Source organism: Barbatula barbatula (assembly GCF_947034865.1).
Source record: "Barbatula barbatula genome assembly, chromosome: 7".
In the NCBI taxonomy this organism is placed as follows: domain Eukaryota; kingdom Metazoa; phylum Chordata; class Actinopteri; order Cypriniformes; family Nemacheilidae; genus Barbatula; species Barbatula barbatula.
In genome coordinates, this window is record NC_136770.1 from 380,380 (window position 1) to 399,070 (window position 18,691).

General features: G+C 43.6%; 1 protein-coding gene across 11 annotated transcripts in view; it reads right to left on the reverse strand.

Moving 5' to 3' along the window:
• The window catches only part of baz2ba (bromodomain adjacent to zinc finger domain, 2Ba), a 65,982-nt gene that overhangs the window by 4,756 nt on the left and 42,535 nt on the right, over nt 1-18,691 (reverse strand). For 5 of the 11 annotated variants that reach the window (XM_079460944.1, XM_079460943.1, XM_079460945.1 and 2 more), the window contains exons 4-29: nt 14,612-14,812; nt 14,339-14,494; nt 13,850-14,058; nt 13,548-13,760; nt 12,836-13,399; nt 11,326-11,902; nt 10,833-11,111; nt 9,757-9,817; nt 9,272-9,380; nt 8,956-9,057; nt 8,345-8,561; nt 8,118-8,210; nt 7,963-8,024; nt 7,811-7,876; nt 7,086-7,151; nt 5,937-5,981; nt 5,201-5,233; nt 3,661-3,726; nt 3,284-3,424; nt 2,339-2,590; nt 1,912-2,135; nt 1,568-1,642; nt 1,257-1,485; nt 1,119-1,181; nt 873-1,017; nt 53-753 (exon numbers count right to left, since the gene is read on the reverse strand). In XM_079460944.1, coding sequence (XP_079317070.1) covers nt 53-753; nt 873-1,017; nt 1,119-1,181; nt 1,257-1,485; nt 1,568-1,642; nt 1,912-2,135; nt 2,339-2,590; nt 3,284-3,424; nt 3,661-3,726; nt 5,201-5,233; nt 5,937-5,981; nt 7,086-7,151; nt 7,811-7,876; nt 7,963-8,024; nt 8,118-8,210; nt 8,345-8,561; nt 8,956-9,057; nt 9,272-9,380; nt 9,757-9,817; nt 10,833-11,111; nt 11,326-11,902; nt 12,836-13,399; nt 13,548-13,760; nt 13,850-14,058; nt 14,339-14,494; nt 14,612-14,812 — 4,949 coding nt within the window. The remainder of the gene's footprint in view (nt 1-52; nt 754-872; nt 1,018-1,118; nt 1,182-1,256; nt 1,486-1,567; nt 1,643-1,911; nt 2,136-2,338; nt 2,591-3,283; nt 3,425-3,660; nt 3,727-5,200; nt 5,234-5,936; nt 5,982-7,085; nt 7,152-7,810; nt 7,877-7,962; nt 8,025-8,117; nt 8,211-8,344; nt 8,562-8,955; nt 9,058-9,271; nt 9,381-9,756; nt 9,818-10,832; nt 11,112-11,325; nt 11,903-12,835; nt 13,400-13,547; nt 13,761-13,849; nt 14,059-14,338; nt 14,495-14,611; nt 14,813-18,691) is intronic. The other 6 variants (XM_079460939.1, XM_079460938.1, XM_079460940.1 and 3 more) reach the window with 5 other exon arrangements.

Consider the following 18,691-nt stretch of genomic DNA (forward strand, 5'->3'; position numbering starts at 1 on the left):
GCTAGGTTACGTCAAACGGCCTAAACAGTAACAGATGAGCCTGAGCCGATACCTGTATGCCGGCAGGTGAGGGGTTCAGAGGACTGATGGATGATGACAGAGAGAGCAGATGATGATGATGGTGCAGAGAGGAGGTAGATGTCGGAGGAGGAGTTTTGGGCTGGCTGAGGGAGGTGTCGTCGCAGGGTGAGCGAGGTAGCAGGCTGAACCAGTGGCCGCTGCGCTCGCCGAGGACCCTGAGCAGGTGATCGTTGTGCAGGAGCTGCGCGTGTGGCTGCAGGACGTGGGCCGGGACGCTGAGCTGCAGAGGAGGAGGGACGGAATGCTCCGGGCCCAGGCTGCTAGCTTCGGTCAGCTTGGAGGTAGTTGGAGAGCGAGCCGGAGATGATGCTGATGTGGTGTCAGCGGCTACGCCCTTGAGCCCTGCAGGTGTGTGAGGCAGTTCCTGGCAGGAGGGGCTCGTTGAGGGGCGGAGCTTAGGTGGCTGAGGGGGCGTGGTCACAGCCTCTGTTCCCTGAAGTTCTTTGAGCGGGGAGAAGCGCATCTCTTTATCTGTTTCCTGATGGGGATCCACGGGTTTGTCCTCCTGTTTCACCTCCTCCTCCTTCACAGGTACTACAGGTCTCTCCTCCTCCTCCTCTTCCTCCTCCTGCTGCTGCTGATGTTGTGCTAACTCCTCCTGCGGCTCTTCTTTCACCTGCACTGTCTGAAAGTTCTTTAATCGTTCTCGCTCTTTCTCCAGCTCCTCCAGACCTACAGAAGAGAGGTGCTGCGTCAACACTTAACACAAACTGATGCAAAGACTTCTGCGGATGTAAAGTACGTTGGAATATGCCCCCAAAGTGCCAGAAAATCCACTTCTAGTGACTCACCTTCTCCGCTCTCCATGGCCTCTATATAAATCCCTCCACACTGAGGCAGGACCCAGTATCTGCGGCGGTATCTGTCCTGACCGTATGACATGGACCTCAGAGCGTGAGACGACTCAAAGAGCTTCCGGCGGATCAGATTCTGCTGCTGTACTCACAGAAAAACACACACATGACTGACTGAAAGAGAGAGAGTGTGTGTGTGTGTGTGTGTGTGTGTGTGTGTTCAGTCATAATGCCTTTCTTTACCTTTGAAAGCTTCTCGATCTGTTTCTCCAGCTCTTCAACACTTGTGGCTGGATCTCCCTCATCCTGACGACACACATGACATCAGTACAGATGTCCCAACGCAACACACTGCCATGTCTGAAACAAACCGCTTCTTACCTCATCACACGTCTCCACCTTCTTGCCCTTTTTGGTGTCTTCCTCCTCGTCCTCGTCATCTTCGTCTGCAGCATCATCGCTGTCGTCATCTTCATCATCGTCCTCATCACTGTCCCCAGATTTCCGCTTGCGCTTGTGACCAATCACAGAGGCGCCTGCAGCGTGAGGCTCCTCCCCTCCGGTGACGGCTTCACGTTTTCCGGTCCGTTTGGCGTAGATTGTTTTCATTCTGCGCAAACACACACACACGGCTTCGGTTAGTTTGTCTTGGTATGTTGAAACACGGTCATTGTTTGTACGGAGATTCTCACTTCTTCAGTTTGCCCTCCACGATACACTCATCCTTCCTCAACACGTTCATGTGCTCCAGACTCTTGTCGATCTCACTGCGAACACACAAACACACATCACATGATGAACTCATTGATCGGTGGAATGAAATACAGAGAGCTCTCTCTCTCTCTCTCTCTCTCTCTCTCTCAATGCGTTGTTATTTCAAAAATAATATTGTGCCAATGCTGGTGTAACAAAAAAGAAGAGAAAATGTAATAAAAAGCATTAAATTGTTGTAGAAACTAAAAACACCGTTGTATGTGAATCTGAACACTGTTAGGACTAGTTAACTGTACACAATGCTGATTGAACTTCTTCGTACCTGATGACACTTTTGCTGCAGGCCACCTCGTTGACCAGAAAGGCGAGGACAGATGCTTTCTGAGCCGGCGTGTGAGCCTGAAAAGATTTGGTCCTGAGACTCAGACTGAGATCAGTGAGGTCTGTCTGAGCGCAGTGAGCCTCCATATACTGTTGAAGAACCTCAGACACGTTATCTCGGTTTAAACCCACATTAGTCAAGTGGTCACCCAAGATAGACTTCGCCTGAACAAAACACAGAGAGACGCACACCTTTATTTATACACTAAAGATGTGTTTATTCATGCTCATGATATTCCATTTTTTACTTTAATCTGATTTATTTGATATAGTGACTGTATTTTCTGGAAACCAGGTCAAACTATGATAACGGAAGCTTAATTTTTCTGGTCCAGTCCGGCTCATGTCATGGCGTCTTCGTCTCTTACCCTGTGTCCTGGAGGTAACCCTGGATCAGACACAGCAGATGAGAGCAGTCGAACCAGCATGTCCTGCACTTGACCCATGCTGTTGCCCAGGTTGAGCAGTCCCTCCTGCAGGACACCCAGAGTGGGCACCTCAGACACCTCCATCCCCAAAACCTTCCCGAAACTCCGCAGGAACTGCACCACCATCAGACAGTCTGCGAACACACGGCCGGGCAGCACCAGACCATGAAGACGAGGGATCTCAGGAAGAGCCTGTCACACACACACACACCGTTCCTTTAAAACAAAACTAACCACTAGATGGCAGTGTTTGGTCTCAAGTAGATTCACACATATCTACTGATGACATCCTAGCTGAGAGCTAATTTATCATCAACAAAAAGAGTTTGGTTCCAAAATGAGATCGCTCCGTTTTTAAATGTTTGCAAAAATCAGGCTTTTATGACGTTATCATGTTTTTGTTGTGTAAGTAAGCTGTGTATTATGAGTTATTGTGGCTTAAATCAAAAACTGCAGTTTGATTGACATTCATTGGACTGCAAAAAAATCAAATAAAACAATTAAACATCAACAGTCATTCTAAAATAAATGAATAAATGACCAAACTACATAATAAAATGTAATTCACATAAACATTTGAAAATAAAATGTCATTAAATAAAACTACAATAAAAACAGAAAAGAACAAGAATAAGTCTCTTTGAGCGTTCTGATTGGATGAGTCTTTCAGTTATTGATGGAGGAAATATATGAAGTTCTCTCACACATTAAAGGTTTATGAAGGATTGTTTAAGGACCAGTTCACAGTATTAACAGCTTTGACATTCAGCGGTTTTCTCTTTCTGTGTTTCACACACTGAATAAAGTCCTGTGTGTTGTGGATGGTGAGCAGTAAATGATTTGGGAGAAGGATTGCTTTAAACGGTTGGTCTGAGGTCTTGTTACCTTGTGATCTGTCAAACACATGTCCTCATTGGGTTTCTTCATCTCTCGGATCATCTCCAGCTCCAGCCTCCGGAGCTCCATCTTTCTCTCCTTGTTGAGTCGTTTCTCATCTCTCTTCTCTTGCCTGAGGCGTTCACGATCCTGCGGGGGGCAGAAGAGAGACTTCACTAACCCACCGGACTGACGGCGGGGTATTAACACAACACCGGCATCAAGAGCGTTTGACATCACAATATTATGTTCTACAAGAACACTTTGGGCCCTTTTTTGTGTGGAATGGGTACTTTATTTGAAAAGGATTTGTTTTGAGAGTCAAGAAGCCTTGAGATGCAGGGGAAGAACGCTCTTCATTTATTTATCCGGTTGGTTTTGCTCACCTCAGCTTTTTTCCGAGCCTCCACCGCTTTCATTAGCATAACGTGCTGTCTTCTCCTCTCCCTCTCCTGAAAAGACAAAACCATTCTATCGTTCATCTCGGGACAGCACACGACACACCAAACATATAAGCCAGAGACGGGCGATAAAACTGATCAGCGTGGTTTAGCACAGAGACACAGAGAGAGAGAGAGAGTGTGTGTGTGTGTGTGAACGGAGACATTGCGATGGCCGGGATGAGACAGCCATGTAAACGTGTGTTACGGCTTTATCAGAAGACAGAAGAAAAGAAAAGGCAGAGATGTGATGGGCAGGTGAGAGGAGGAAAGCTGTCTTCAGTTAGATTAGCACAGCTACTGTTACAAGCTCTTAACCAAGAGAAAAATCTCCCTGTACTTCAGTCTTCTGTCCATACACAGTCTCATTCACTAACTCTGTTCATGTGGGTAAAAACCCGTGTCAAGACCATGCAGACAAGCCATTTGTCACAAGTTTGCATTTATATACGCTGATTTAAAATACACGAATGCATCAGACGTCAGGACTGTTAACACCATCGCTACACAAAAACTACAGCGCAAAGTATAAATCAGCCTTAACATGTAAAGATCATTTGTATTATTATATGAATGTGTTTTTAAGGACTTGGGAATATAGGAAACAGACTGTCGCCACAAGTGCCAATTTAAACCTTTACATGCAACGAATAGAACATGTTGAGTTGGGGTCTATTTAAAAAAACATAAAAAAGGAAATCTGTGCAAACCCTTTCTGCTCAAAGCGGTAAGAACACTTGAACACTCTTATTAGTGAATGAGACCCACTGTTACTACAACATTAAAGTCAACATGAAATGAAATTCAAGCCTTTTTTAACTTGTCTTGCGTTATTTCTAATGTTTCTTGCTCACATCAGCAGGGCATCACGGAGATAACGTTTGGTGAACTCTTCTCAACAAAACATTTCATGTTGTCTTTAAGGACTTTAAAACTGATCGGCTTCATATCTGACCCACAGATGACATGAAATGTACGACAGAGAGAAGCTCAAGTGTCCTTAGCTTCTCTCATTGTTCAGGCACTATGACCTTTGACCCGCACTGATGACCTCACAGGGCGGTACAATCAGCACAGTGCAAATGCAACGTGTGGACAAACACTCTGCAACATCACACACACAAACATTCACAACAGTATTCACTGGGTCGACACGTGGAATGAGGGTGTGTGGCACGTTCCACCAATGAGAGTGTGTATTCAACAGGCTTCACACACACACACACACACACACACACACAGACACAAACACAAACACAGCCACAGGCCCGCTGCATGAAAGCCGGTTCTCTCTCATTGACACACACAGCAGATGTAGGCGATGCAGTTTGTCTTTTGGTTCTCGGTGTTTGCTTGAAAAGCCATGCAGAAGGAAAATGTAGTTTTGACAGCAGCCAGCGCTACATTTCAACATGTGCCGCTATGACATCAGATCACAACCAGGAGTCACGATGCGAGTGTTAGATGTACAGAAGATGAAACATACCCATACCATATCTAGTCTATGCCTCTCCATCTCCTGAGAGAGAGAGGTGGCAAAGTATTATGAGACAGAAAAAAATGTATAAATAAATCACAGCGTCATTTCAAAGAAGAAATCCAAATTAAACTTCAGCCTTGAACCCCAAAGAGATAGAAGAGCCCAGTACCAGAAGCATGAGATTACCCCGAGAGAAACAAGACACAACCCATTCACAAAACCTGTCAACAACATGTCCACATCACATTTACATACCTGCCAACAATACCAGCTATAATAGTGTATTTCTTTATACTTGCACTGAGACATTTATTCATTTACATTTAGTCGTTCTTTGATCCAAACCGACATGTTTTTCCATTATTAGAATATTTTTTGGGGGGAGATGATTTTCAGTCGTGACTCTCTTTACTGTAATAATTTACATCATTCAAATAAAAAATGCTGGAATATTTCTCTTTAAGTTTGAACAAAAATACACCTACAATATACAATGTGAATGAAATATATTTGCTAAGATAATGTCAAATGGAAATGTTAATTGTATTTGAAATGTGATCTGGACGTTTTCTTCACAGGTTTCATGAGGTTCTCCCTCTGGTGTGTGTACAGACTGACTTCATGTGCTTTCAGTTTTTACTCATAATGCACAATAAACACTTCATAATACTGTATAAACATGTCTGAATACATCAGAATTACAGTATAATGGGTCATTATGAGAGCGGTTTGTGACACACACCTGGTGTTTGAGAATAACAGCCTGTTGACGTCTCATTTCTTTCTCCTAAAAACACACAAAACATAAAGAATGATTTAAGCATCATCACAACACACAAGTGTACAAACAAACCAGCAATGAGACGTGTGCGTGTCTGAGACTGAGAACACATCATGTCATTCATTCAAACATATTGTTTTCCATGTTCTGAAGGTTTTTATAATAATTGTGGATAATACTAGTTTCTTTGATGAAAAATGAATATAATCAAATGTAATGTTGTGTCCTGTAACAGGATGCTTTTAATTTGTGTTTTTTATGTTGTTTGATAGAATTTTTAGTTTGATGATTACTCTCATTTTGGAACCAAATTATTCTAAAGATTTTTCAAAAACCATGATTTTTATTATGTGATTATGTGTTTTATTGTTTTAGTTTTTCTATGTTATTACGGCTTAAAAACCAACTGCAGTTTGATTGATATTCATACAAATCAGACTTTCATGTAAATGAGGAGATTTTTGCAGACATTATATGTTAAATGGTTTTGCTTTGTGAAATCTCATAAGATTCATGTGACATTCATACAAAGTTTAAGTTTGTTTCTTTGTCCTGAATCAATTCTACACAGAAAGAGATTTACCATCAGTTTATATTCTCACAAGAGAACATCTCTACATATTCCTCACACCGTGTCTACACCGGACGCGGCGCGATGCAACAAAACGCATTAGAACCCATAATAATTATTAATGTTGTCCACACAACGGATGCGGTGCGGCTTGACTATACCATTAGAACAAGCCGTGTCGTGTAGCATCGCGCCCGGTGTAGACCCAATCTGATCAGTTTTTCTGAAAGCGCTGGAATATAATCTAAAAATTGATCAAAAGTCTACTAAAATATAAACATTCATGTTAATTTGAATAACTTGCGGCGGGTTGTACGTGAGAAGATGTGGAGCTCATGTTATATAGTGAAAATCCAGATGTCAAACTCATTTCCCCTCACAGACATCAGTCAGACGCAGCAGACGCTTTCTTGTTATACATCAGGAATGTTAATGGTTTGCTGGAGTCGGGGGGATGGATGGGGATGGGGGGGGTTTCCACGGTGACTATTGGTAATGCATAAAATAGGTGCAGCGTCTACTCTCGCTCCAAAACTGACCTTTATTCTCTTCTCCGCCTCCAACATTTTGGCATTGGCAGCCTCTTCTCTTTTTTTCCTCTTTGCCTGCCAACACAAAACAGGTCTGGGGTCAGAGCTGTGCCGCCTCTACGGGTTTAAGCCTCAATGACACATGCTAAAGCAACATCTGCTTTATTTATAACTCCTACTAACACACAGGAAAGCCCCTTTTGTCTCTCACGGTTTGAGATTTTTGAGGTTTCCGGGGTCAGAATCAACAGCGGGAACGCTTCTGAACTATTCAATATTCCTCTCTGGTTCTGACAAAAGCAATATGAACAGAAAGCAAAGGCGAATTAGCCGTAAATTTAAATACGTAATTACAAACAGAAAGAAATCCTGTTCAGAATGACTTGCCAAGCGTGTCGGCTCCAATTAGATTTTGGTCGGCTAAAACACTTGTGAAGCTTCTGTAATTGGCTGAGTAAAGTAAACAGTGTCTTCCTACTGCTACTTATGCAAGAACTGCCATTGTGCGATGAAAAAAACATCTTTTATGTCTAATTCACCTCTGCTTTGAGACGCGGGAGGCGGCGGATTTAATATTCAACGACTGTCCGCCAGACCAATTTAGCATTAGTCTCCAGAAACATTGTGCAGAATTCAAAACGCCCTGAAATGTTAGTGAGTGATTCTGCCGTCTCAACGTTAAAAACCGGCGGCGTGTATTTTAAGAACTTATTTTGTCCGCAGTCTCTCAGTACCTCGAGAATCTGCTGCGCGCGGACTTCCTTCTCCATGCGGATTTGCTGAATGCGCTTTATCTTTTCCTGGTGAGAGAGAAGAGAAACGTCTGGTAATTAAAAATGCTGCTGCGCATTTTAAGAAGTGAAGCGGCGGATCGGATGCGACTGACCTGCTGCTTGAAAATCTTCATCTGCTCTTTTTGTTTGCGTCTCTCTTCTGCGGCCATGACGGCTGTAAGAGACATCAAGATGTTTAGTGAAACATGTGTGTGTGAGATCCATGAGGTGTTTGTGTGTGTGTGTGTGTGTTTGGGGGGGTGTTTACCTTGTTGTTTTCGGGCCTCTTTGGCTGCCCGTGCGAGCGCCTGTTTCTCCAGTTTCCTCATAAGTTTCATCTGAGCGGCCTGTCGGGCGATTTCTGCCACGAAGAATCACAAACACTGCTGTCAAAATTCTGCTATCGACCCCGTGAATTGAACAGCGCTCTCTTTGAGTGCGTTCGAAAGAATCATGTTGATCTTCAAGATATGTTTTTCTGAGTGTGCACTGTACCCTGAGCCTCAAGTTTGCGCAGAAGTTTGGCCTCCGATGGATTTGGGAAGTCGCTCTCGCCCAGATTCAGGGGACGGCCCTTTCGGCGCCGACTGCCCGAGAACTCTCCGCCGCCTCTCTGCTGACGCTCTGAGTGGGTAGGACGACCCCGTCTCCCCTCCATCGCCAGAATATGAGGGATGACCTCTTCGTCTTTCAGAAGAGACCACTGCAGACCCTGAGGGCAGACGAGGGACAGAAGCGGGTCATAAAGACAGCACTGAAAACACAGACAGGCTTCTAGTTTGTTCTGTCTGTAAAAAAGCATCATTCATGTGTGTAACTGTAAATTCAGAACAGAAGCACTTTTCAATCATTCCAGATCACTGACAGATGTCAAGTAAATTCACAAGACAGACAAAACATGAAGCATCGCCCTGTGGAAGCAACGAGGGCTGATTATTTCACCAAACTCCCAACAGTTTAAGAGGGGAAATTCAGACAATCGGGGTTCAATCAAATTCCCTGTCCTGTTCAAGATGAAAGAGAGATCCAGAGAGAGCGACAGAACCAGACAGAGAGAAAAAAGCAGACTGTAAAGAAAACAAAAAGAGGAGATGAAAGGCATTCACCTGGGGTCCTTCTCTCGCTTCATAGAAGTCACCAACCCTTACTTTTGCACTGAAGCTAAAATTATCGCGTGTGATGTCAGTTATTCCGTATCTGGACAGATACTACAGAAGAGAGAATATAGTGACATTAGCACTATGATGTTTTCATAACAGTGCACAGCTAGTGAAGGTAAACTTCTGATCTTAGACCAGTAACTGCTAATGGCACACTGACAGAGGAGGAGGAGGAGGAGGGGGGGACACACGAGAGTTGGGGGGACCGGGGGGGACACACGAGAGTAGGGGGGGGCACATGCGAGATTGGGGTGAAAGTCACCTTCACGACGTCAGGGTACTGCCGCAGACGCTTTCCACACGGGGTGTAATAGGCGACATCTCCCTGGAGTCGACCGGCCACCGTCTTCACCCGTGTCTCACGCTGCCAGCTACAACACACACATACAAAACAACACAAAAAAATGATTTATTCATTTGCATAAGGATGGTTCAATAAAACCCTCAAAAAGCCAATTCTCCAATCTGTTTTTAAAAGAAATCTGTTTATTTTGATATGAATATTATGACACAATTGTAATAATGAACACGATATTGTGTATGGTATCAAATCACTGTAGTGTTATTTATTGTAAGTAAGCAATATAAATGTCAATAATCAATAAGCGTGGTGATTTGATCATGTGTGGTACTGTAGTGCGTTGAATCGAGCTGTGTTTACTCATGTGTGGTGTTAATGAGATATTTATAGTGTGATGTGAACACAATGATGTGTAGTTACAGGCGTTGAGTCATGTTTAAACCTACCCCATTTCCAGAGGAACCCGTAAATCATCTTCATTCATCACCCGCTTCCTCTTGCCAGAGCCTGAACAACACAACAAAACACATTACAATACACACACACCATCCCAGAGAGAAAATGACACACAAACAAACAATAACAACACACACAGGATTACACGTAAACAAAGTGTGTCATCGACCCCATTCCTGAAAAACACACACAAATGTTTCATTTCTCCAAACTAGATGTTTGCCTGTATTGAACTACACATCACAGCAACGGTTGCCAGGGTGCCGTTCATGGTGTTCGCTAATCCGTCCAAGTCCAAGAGTCTTAATGTCTGCTTTATATTTGATTGACAGATGTGACTCAGATTCTGTACCCAATGCTTGTCTATGGAATTTGTTCACTTGAGCTAAAACTCACAAATCCACACAAATATCGCATCATAAACACTTGTCATTACTTGCTCCATTTTTTATTATTTCAAATTAGCAAAGAGAGAGCATTAGCAATATTGATTCTTGCTTTAGCAAACACCTCTGATAGCATCATGTAACCCCACACAAACAAACATTCCTTCAGATAACCGTCTGCATACTGACACTTCTCCAAAAACAACTCATTATACTTCACAGATTCCACACGCTTTACAGCAGACACGCTCCGGCTTCATTCACATAAAACATTTCATTCCGCTGCGGTGAGAGATGCTGAACGGCGTCCAAGAGCCGATCTGTGCCGTGTTTGCTGGATTCGTGAGTGTTTTGTATAACAAATGTCTCTGTTAGCTTTAGACGAAAAAAACAGATGAAGTCTACACGCACGCACACACACACACACGGGTGATGACTCCATGTGTGTGAACTAACATGTGAACACAGCTCCTGTTACTGGATACATTAAAGCCGGTATATTCCAAACATACGAGGAAGACATCATTAATACAAACACAGTTTTATTAATTCTGTTTTGTGTTTTTTTAATACAGGCCGGTCCAGACTCAGCATCATTGACTGTCTCACACACACACACACACACACGTGGTTCTCATCGGTTGTGACAGGTGCGGTGTGATGTCATCAGAGGAGCTTACCTGGAGAAGTGCCCATAGAGTAGGATGAGGAAGGAGAGCTGTGATAGGTCAAGGCACCGGAGCTGCTCACGATGGTGGGCGTGGCCACACTGGAAGGCTTAATGACTTGAAGGTTGAGTGGCAGACAGTCAGACAGACTGTGATTGGTGGATGAGTTGAGATGAGGGAGTTTCTGAGGAGTCGTCTCTCCGTCTGTGTTCGTCTCCGCCGCTGCATCCTTGCGTTTCTTTTTGCCACCTTCAGATCCATTCAGCTCGCTGTCTGAGTTACTGTCGGATTCTGAGAAAGACAGAGAAAATGATTCCTGGAAAACTATATTGGATATTTATTTTTAAAAGACGTTTATTGTTGACCCTTGACACTAGAAACAGCATTTACATCCAAATAAACAAAAAACCTGAAAATATACGTACAAATACTAAAATGACAGAAATGAAAATAAAAAAGAAACTAACGAAAATAAAAGCGAAGTTTCAAATAACAGCACAAGCACCTGAGAGACTATCATCTGAATCCTCTTCATCATCATCTTCCTCATCCTCCACGTCATCATCCTCATCCTCTTCATCCTCGGCGGAGTCGTCTGACTCTTTGCTGCTGGGCAGCTCTTGTTCGGCTCCGCTGTGATGAAACAGATCCACCAGAGACTGCACCAGGTGTTTCTGGGACAGACCCCTCCAGGCCTCTAACGCTTTGGGGGTCTTGCTCTTGCGTGTGTGGTTGGGAGTGGGAGAGGCGCCGGCGGGGCTCTTGCGGCCTCCCGTGCTGAGGTTAACGGGAAGATCCGAGCGAGGTTTGGTGGTGAGGGCCAGAGGGGCGTCCTGTGTGCTCTGAATGACGCCGTTGGCCTGAGCGAGAGCCAGCAGACCGTGAGGAAACGACAGAGAAGAGGACGACACAGCCGACGGGGGTTTGGTTCGGCCCGACGCTTCAGAACTGTGTTTGACGGAGAGAACGGAGGAGGACGGCTGTGATGAAGACGAGGATGATAGCGCTCCTGTCCTCTTGTTTATCTTAAACTGCTGTTTCTTTAACTGGAGAGGAAAGGTCTGGTCCTGAGACGGGAAAGACTGTACGAGAGAGAAACAAAGAAAGTCAATATCACGTCCTGATGATGTTTTCCTTGGGACACGTTTTGGGTTCCACTGTTTAATTACAACAATAAGATATTTTTAAGTGGTAATTGTGCTGGCCGTCTTAAAGGGACAGTTCACACTAAAATGAACATTTTCAAAAGAAAGGTGCACACAGTGATGCCACGTAAGAACCTTTTTTGTTTGCACAAAGAATCATTCAGTCAAATCTTTTTATAATCTGAAGAACCTCTTTTCACCAGAAGGAACAGAAGGGTTCTTCTGATGTCGAGGGTTCTTTGTGGAACCATTTCTGACCCTGGACAACAAAACCAGTTTTATGGGTCATGTTTTACACAATCTGAAATCAGAATAATACAGCTTTCTACTGATGTGTGGGTTGTTATGATATCACAATAAATAACAGTTTGAAACTCTGGAATCTGAGAGTGCGAAGAAAACTAAATATTGAGAAAATTGCCTTTGAAGTTGTTAGTCAGAGGCGCTGTAGCAGATCATCCCCTCACAAAAATCTCTGAGAAATCTTTTTGATTCATACAATGTATTTTTGGCTTTTACCTAAAATGTCCCTGTGCTACTTAAGACAGGTTTTGTGGTCCAGCTTCACATTTCCACAAAAAAGGTTCTTGTATGGTATCTTGAAGCACCTTCATGTTTGAGAGTATGAGGAGAAGACGAGTTTATTAGTGTAGTCTTTATAAAGTCTTAATAAAGTGATGCACAATGACCAACTCAAGTCTCAGTAATACTGACGATAAGAGAAGAGAGATCATTCTCTCTCTCCTCACACTCCTGACCTTTTCAAACCCAAGACACACATTCAGAATACCAACAGCACTTTAGAAACTATAGGAAAGATAGATACGAACACAACCGGCCTCGAGGGGAAGACCAGATTAAACCCCTCACCTGGTTCAGTCTGTAGTCGGTGACGTGGCCCAGAGAACTTTCCAGAATCTTCCTGCTGGTGAGAGCGTCCAGTGCCGGACCTCGAGGATTACGAGAGGAAGCTTGAGATTGTGCCTTGAGGGAGGGGGTGAGAGGAGGCGGTTTGGGGGAGGAGGAAAGAGGGAGGGGTTTGGGAGGGGAGGGCACTGAAAGAGGCTTGGGGGAGGAGCATAACGAAAGCGGGAGGGGCTGATGGGATGAGGGGAGGGGCTTGCCAGATGCTATTTTAGAAGAAGATGTAAGGTGCGGAGAGGAACGTTTCGGCGAAGCCAGTAACGCTAGCGGTTTGGCGGCGGCTGCAAGGCCGGTGGATTGGATGACGCTGGTGTGGAGGGGTCTCTCTTTGACTTTGTGACCCGGCGGAGGGAGCAGAGAGGACTGAGACAGGGCCGGCGAGGGTGAAGAGCGGTGCAGGTGAACTGGAAGAGAGGATTCCAGAGGAGCGCTACGCTGCGGGATGCCACGAAAACCCTGAGCCTCCGCTGACCGGCTCTTTTCCTTCTTACTGAGGCCAGAGGTCGCAATCTGAGAGAGAGAAAAAAAGAATTGATCCCTTTCTAGCTGTGACCACACTACAATCCTGGCTAAAAAAAATCACATTGATGGTATTATCTATGACATTTAGCAAAAAGAAAAATAACTAATGCGCTCTAATTCATGTGTTTCTACTAACTTTCATTTTCTTTTTCTTTTGACGTTCCTTCTCAGAGTCTGACTCCTCGCTGTCTTTACTCTGATCATCGTCATCTTCATCATCATCATCCTCCTCTTCCTCTCCAAGATCATCGATATCACTGCTGCTCACCCCATCACTGTCCGTATCCAGCGAGGATCCAGATTCGCTCTCGCTCAGGGTGGAACCCTCCGTCTGTTTCTTACGGGCTTTCTGCATTGGTCAAACAGATGTCAATCATGAGTCCTCTCATAAAGACAGTCAGTCGTGTGTTTAGCGAAGGCTTTGTGATGACAAAATACCTTCTCTTTAGTTTTCTGCGAGGGTTTCTCCTGCTGAACATCTCCTGTACTGTTGCTATGGTGACCGGTCTTGCGGTCGCGGGCTTTGGCGTTGGGGGTCCGGCTGCGCTCCGGGGCTCGGAGAGCGGGGGAGGGGGACGCGGCGGCCGACACGGTTCCTTTAGCCGCAGATGGCGAGAGCGAGCGGCCGTTCACGGCTCCGTTCACACCTGAGGTCAACAGAGGTCACACAAAACACATCAGACTACAACATACTGTATATACATACGTGTAAACGTCACACTGCAATGATAAGAAGTTTTTGAAAAAGAAAAAGTATTTTTGTCTACAAAATGCAAGCCTACACGTTCCGATGGAAATGTTTTTGGGAAGATGACAGAAGTGAAGATGTTTGTATGATGTGATGCTGGAGGCGATGACGACTGAACTCCATCCGCCTGAAGGCTACATCACTTCTGTTTAACTCATGAGCTTTAAACACGTTCGTACCTTTAGACGACTGACTGCTCCTGTTTGGGGTTTTGGATGTGTACGGATTGGGCTCGTGGTTGTGAAGGGGCGGGGCGAACATGGGGGGCAGGCTGAGAAAAGGCTGGAAGAAGGCTGGAGGACTCCGCCCATGAGCCTCTGCTGCCCTCCACCATTCTGAGGAAAAAGAGAATAAACAAACACAACATGAGACTAGAAGAATTCTCGACATGAATTTAATATTCAAATCTCTGATGATTAAGCATTTTGATTAACACACACACACACACGTACCTGAGAAAGCTCCCAGCTGCGGGTGAGCTGCGAGGGCTGCGGACATCCCCAATCCTCCCAGACCACCAAACTCTGGACGGGCCGTCGCTGGGGACAACAGACCGAAGGCCGGGTGAGCCATGAGCGGGTACGCGCTGGGCAATGAGGTCACTGAACTGACACTGAAGGGCTGATCACTGCCCGTCATGCCGAACAGAGGACCTGTACAACAAACACACACACATTAATGATCACACAACTATACAACAACAGCATCCTGCACACTGACATTCTGGAAAACCCAGATTGGATTCCCGGACCACCTAGAAGAGACTAAAGTGGTCTAAACTAAACTCTGCAAACCATTCTCCAGTAGAGAACAAAAACTGCAATTACATCCGGAGTGTGTGTGTGTGATGTTCATTGAGACAGTTTGATGGCTGTTAATGTTAATATAATGACAGGTTTTTTGACAGCCTTTGATTAATAACTATGATCAGAAGAAATCAAAGTCTCGGCGTGTGAGAGACAGAACCGGAGGGAGTGAAGACGCCCCGTGTGATGCTTCCGTATCTTCCTCAACATTCTGTGAGATATCACCACGGCGAGTTCGATAAATCACTTCAATCTCCTGTCTGACATTGCTCGGGCTCTCTGTATACATGTTCGTAAATAATCACATCGCCGTCGTCATAACGATCGCATCCGTTCTGAGATCGATCTGTTCTGGCAGAGCTGGTGCTGCCCATTGTCTCCTTCAGGAGTCAGATGTAATTTCTAAGCCGCATATTTCATGCAAATTCAATTTCCATTAGCAGCGCAGGAGAGGAAAGAGCACAGCAGCACACACGCACGCAGAGAGAAAAGTGATGATGGGAAACACAGAAGAGACGGCGAGGAGGTGAAGACCTTGACTTTACAGATGTTTTTATGTGAGGGTTTGTATTGTTTTTCCACTTACAACATTAGCCAAGGTTTCTTAACTAAGAGAGGCTGGAAAATCCTGACGTAAATCTGTGATCTGTATGAATCAACAACCATCCCAACAAACACTTCAAATCAACATACAACATTTATTTGTATTTATTAAACTTACGTACGGCAGATTCAGTCCAGATTCTGAATTCAGATTGTACAAATGAATAGTTTGCTTCCCAAATGAGATTCTTTCAAAAATCTTGTTTTTATTGTGTAAATTTGTTTTTTGTTTTTATGGCTTAAATCAAAACAAACCAAACTGCAGTTTGATTGACATTCATTGGACAAATAAAAAAAATGATTTCAGAAATTTTTTGGAACCAAACTCTTCATAAATGTGCAATTCATGTGTTCATTCATGTTTGAGACACGTCGTGTGGTTTAAAGGAATCAGTTTAGAGTCATTTCTACATAAATCATAAGACACACATCGATTGTTTTTCTTTTCAGCCATGAAAACAAGCCGAGGAATGATGTTTTCCATGATGTGTCCTCTTTTAATGAGAAGAGAAAGGAGACGGCTTTTAGTTTTCTAGCTTGAGGCCTGTGTCACACACACAGAGTGATGAATACACACGCTTAAATGTACAGCCGGCATGTTTAGGGCTTTGTCCTGATATAGAGGACAAAGTGAAGGAGACTGAGACGGAAGTCAAGATAAACGAGAGGAAATATTCCCCCCAAAGACCCTCAGCTGCTTCTGCTGGCACACACACACACACACAGTATGAGAAACGTCAGTTTCATATTAATGCGCTTTCAGTCTGGAATAATTAAATCAGCTTGAGAGGAGCAGAGCAGAATTACCGGATTACCTGATATCCTTCTTATTTGATCTGCCCCCCCTCCCCAAAACACCTTCCAGTGTTCTCCATCTTCTGACACACCGCGCGAGCCATCTTAAAGAACGCTGCTGTCCTCCCCCACCTGTCTTTCCCTTCTCTCTTACGTGGGATGCAGCGGAAGCGGATTAATGTGCCCTCGGTTTGCATCAATCACATTTCTGCAGACACATCTGACAGCCGACTTAATTGTCTGCGTGTCTGAGGGGGACGGCGAGGAAAAGTGTGAACATGCGGCCTGACGTTTGTTCAGCGAGAGAGATTCTCTGTTTAAGCTCAGATGATCCTCTCTCACTGCTGCACTGCTCATCATTTAGTGTTGGTGGGACAAAGTGTTAATTGTGTTTAGAGCCGTAATGACAGAAGTGAAAGATCCCGTCGAGAGAAAGTCTCATTCTCAACGTCCAGGTCTGAACTACTGAGCCATTCATCAAAGTTAAATCACATGAACAGGAATCTTTCTTTATAGCAATATTATAAGACAGAATTTAATATGTAGATCACAAGATCAATTAATTAACAAAATAATAAAAGTGAATGAATCTGGTCTAATGAAAACAATAATAACGGTAAACAAATGGTCTTGTTGTTTTAGGAGGAGGAGACTCAGCTTGAGCTCAGACATATAAATACATTTAGTAATTCATATAGGAAATAATATAAGATATCAAATATATATTATAAAATAAAAGTATTGTATTAAAAATATATATAACATTTACATTTAGTCATTTAGCAGACGCTTTTATCCAAAGCGACTTACAGATGAGGAAACATTGGAAGCAATTATAACAACAAAGGCAACAAAATACATAAGTGCATCAAACTAGTCCATTAAAGCCTAGCACAGTATAAAAAGCTAAGAATAGTAAGTTTTGTTTTTAAGAAGGAAAGGGAAGAGAATTAGGAAAAATCAATCAGCGATGTGTTGACGGAAGAGATGCGTTTTTAGGCGTTTTTTAAAGATGGCAACCGAGTCTGCTGAATGTATATAAAACATATATACATTTTCTGTAGAAAACCTGTTCTAAGGAAAACTCCTCCTGAACCTTTTTTTTTTAAAAGAAAATATGTGTTGTTTTGGAGCTTTCAATTTAGATTTCTGTGAAAACAGAACAACAATATATGATATGATAAGTATTTGAACCCTAATTTTGCTGGGTTCATGTATTTCTTTGGGTCAAAAAACCCAAATGATGGAGGAGGTCTCACACCTCCTGTTGTGCTGGTGAGGAGGAATATGTCACATGAGATGACACGGCCGAAGCAAATGACAAATCAACATCACAACAGCGAGAGAGAGAGAGAGAGAGAGAGAGAGGGGGTTATGAGGAAAACTGTCCTTTCCTGGACACACACGCAATCAACGCCTCTGATCCCAGAGATCGCACAAACTTAGAAAACTAATTTGTAGTATAATGCAATGTAAGTCACTTTGGATAAAAGCATCTGCCAAATGAATAAATGTAAATGTGTGTGCGTGCGTGCGTGTGAAGAGCTGAGAGTGAGGTGACGGTAGTATTAACAAAGCTCTGGTTAATTGGTTGAGATTCATTACTGCAGCAGCTTTTCAATTTACAGCCCAAACCGTGAGTGCTAAAGCCTGGATGCTGTTTCCACATGCCGAACAATAAACGGTAATTACGACAGGAGCGAGTCACTGCTTTCTTCAGCGCCGGAACAAAACATGAGGAGGGAGAAGAAATGATTTATCACACAGAATGTATGGACGCAAAACACATTCCGGTTTTACAGGAATACATCCCTTAAATTCTGTCATCATGAAATAAACTTGTATTTTGAAAACCTTATTCACTTGACACGGCATCATAAAAACAAAGCACTTGTGATTTTATACACTTACAAACGATGCTTCACCATCCAAATGAATCACAAAATAAAATATAGCTCAAAAAATCCTTTTCATCATTCTAAACCTTCAACTCATAATGAGGGCCGAGACCGTCAGCTCCAATGACAGTATTCACCAAATATAATACAGAAACACCAGCGATAATGTGATCTATAACACTTGTGCGCTATATAAAAAAGAATCACACTAGCTTTCAAATTGAATGTGGGATTACATCTATCAGGTTTGAGGTGGACTAACATCAGTGCTCGTGTCATTGACATCAGTGGTGTGATACGCAGGTATACCCGTATGTCCACTAGAACAGAGGAAGGATTTCCGTATACACGCTTAAAAAAGTGCAAAGATACGTATCAACATCAAAGTTTGACCCACTGACTTTAGGGCAGATGATGGAAGGCATTTAAA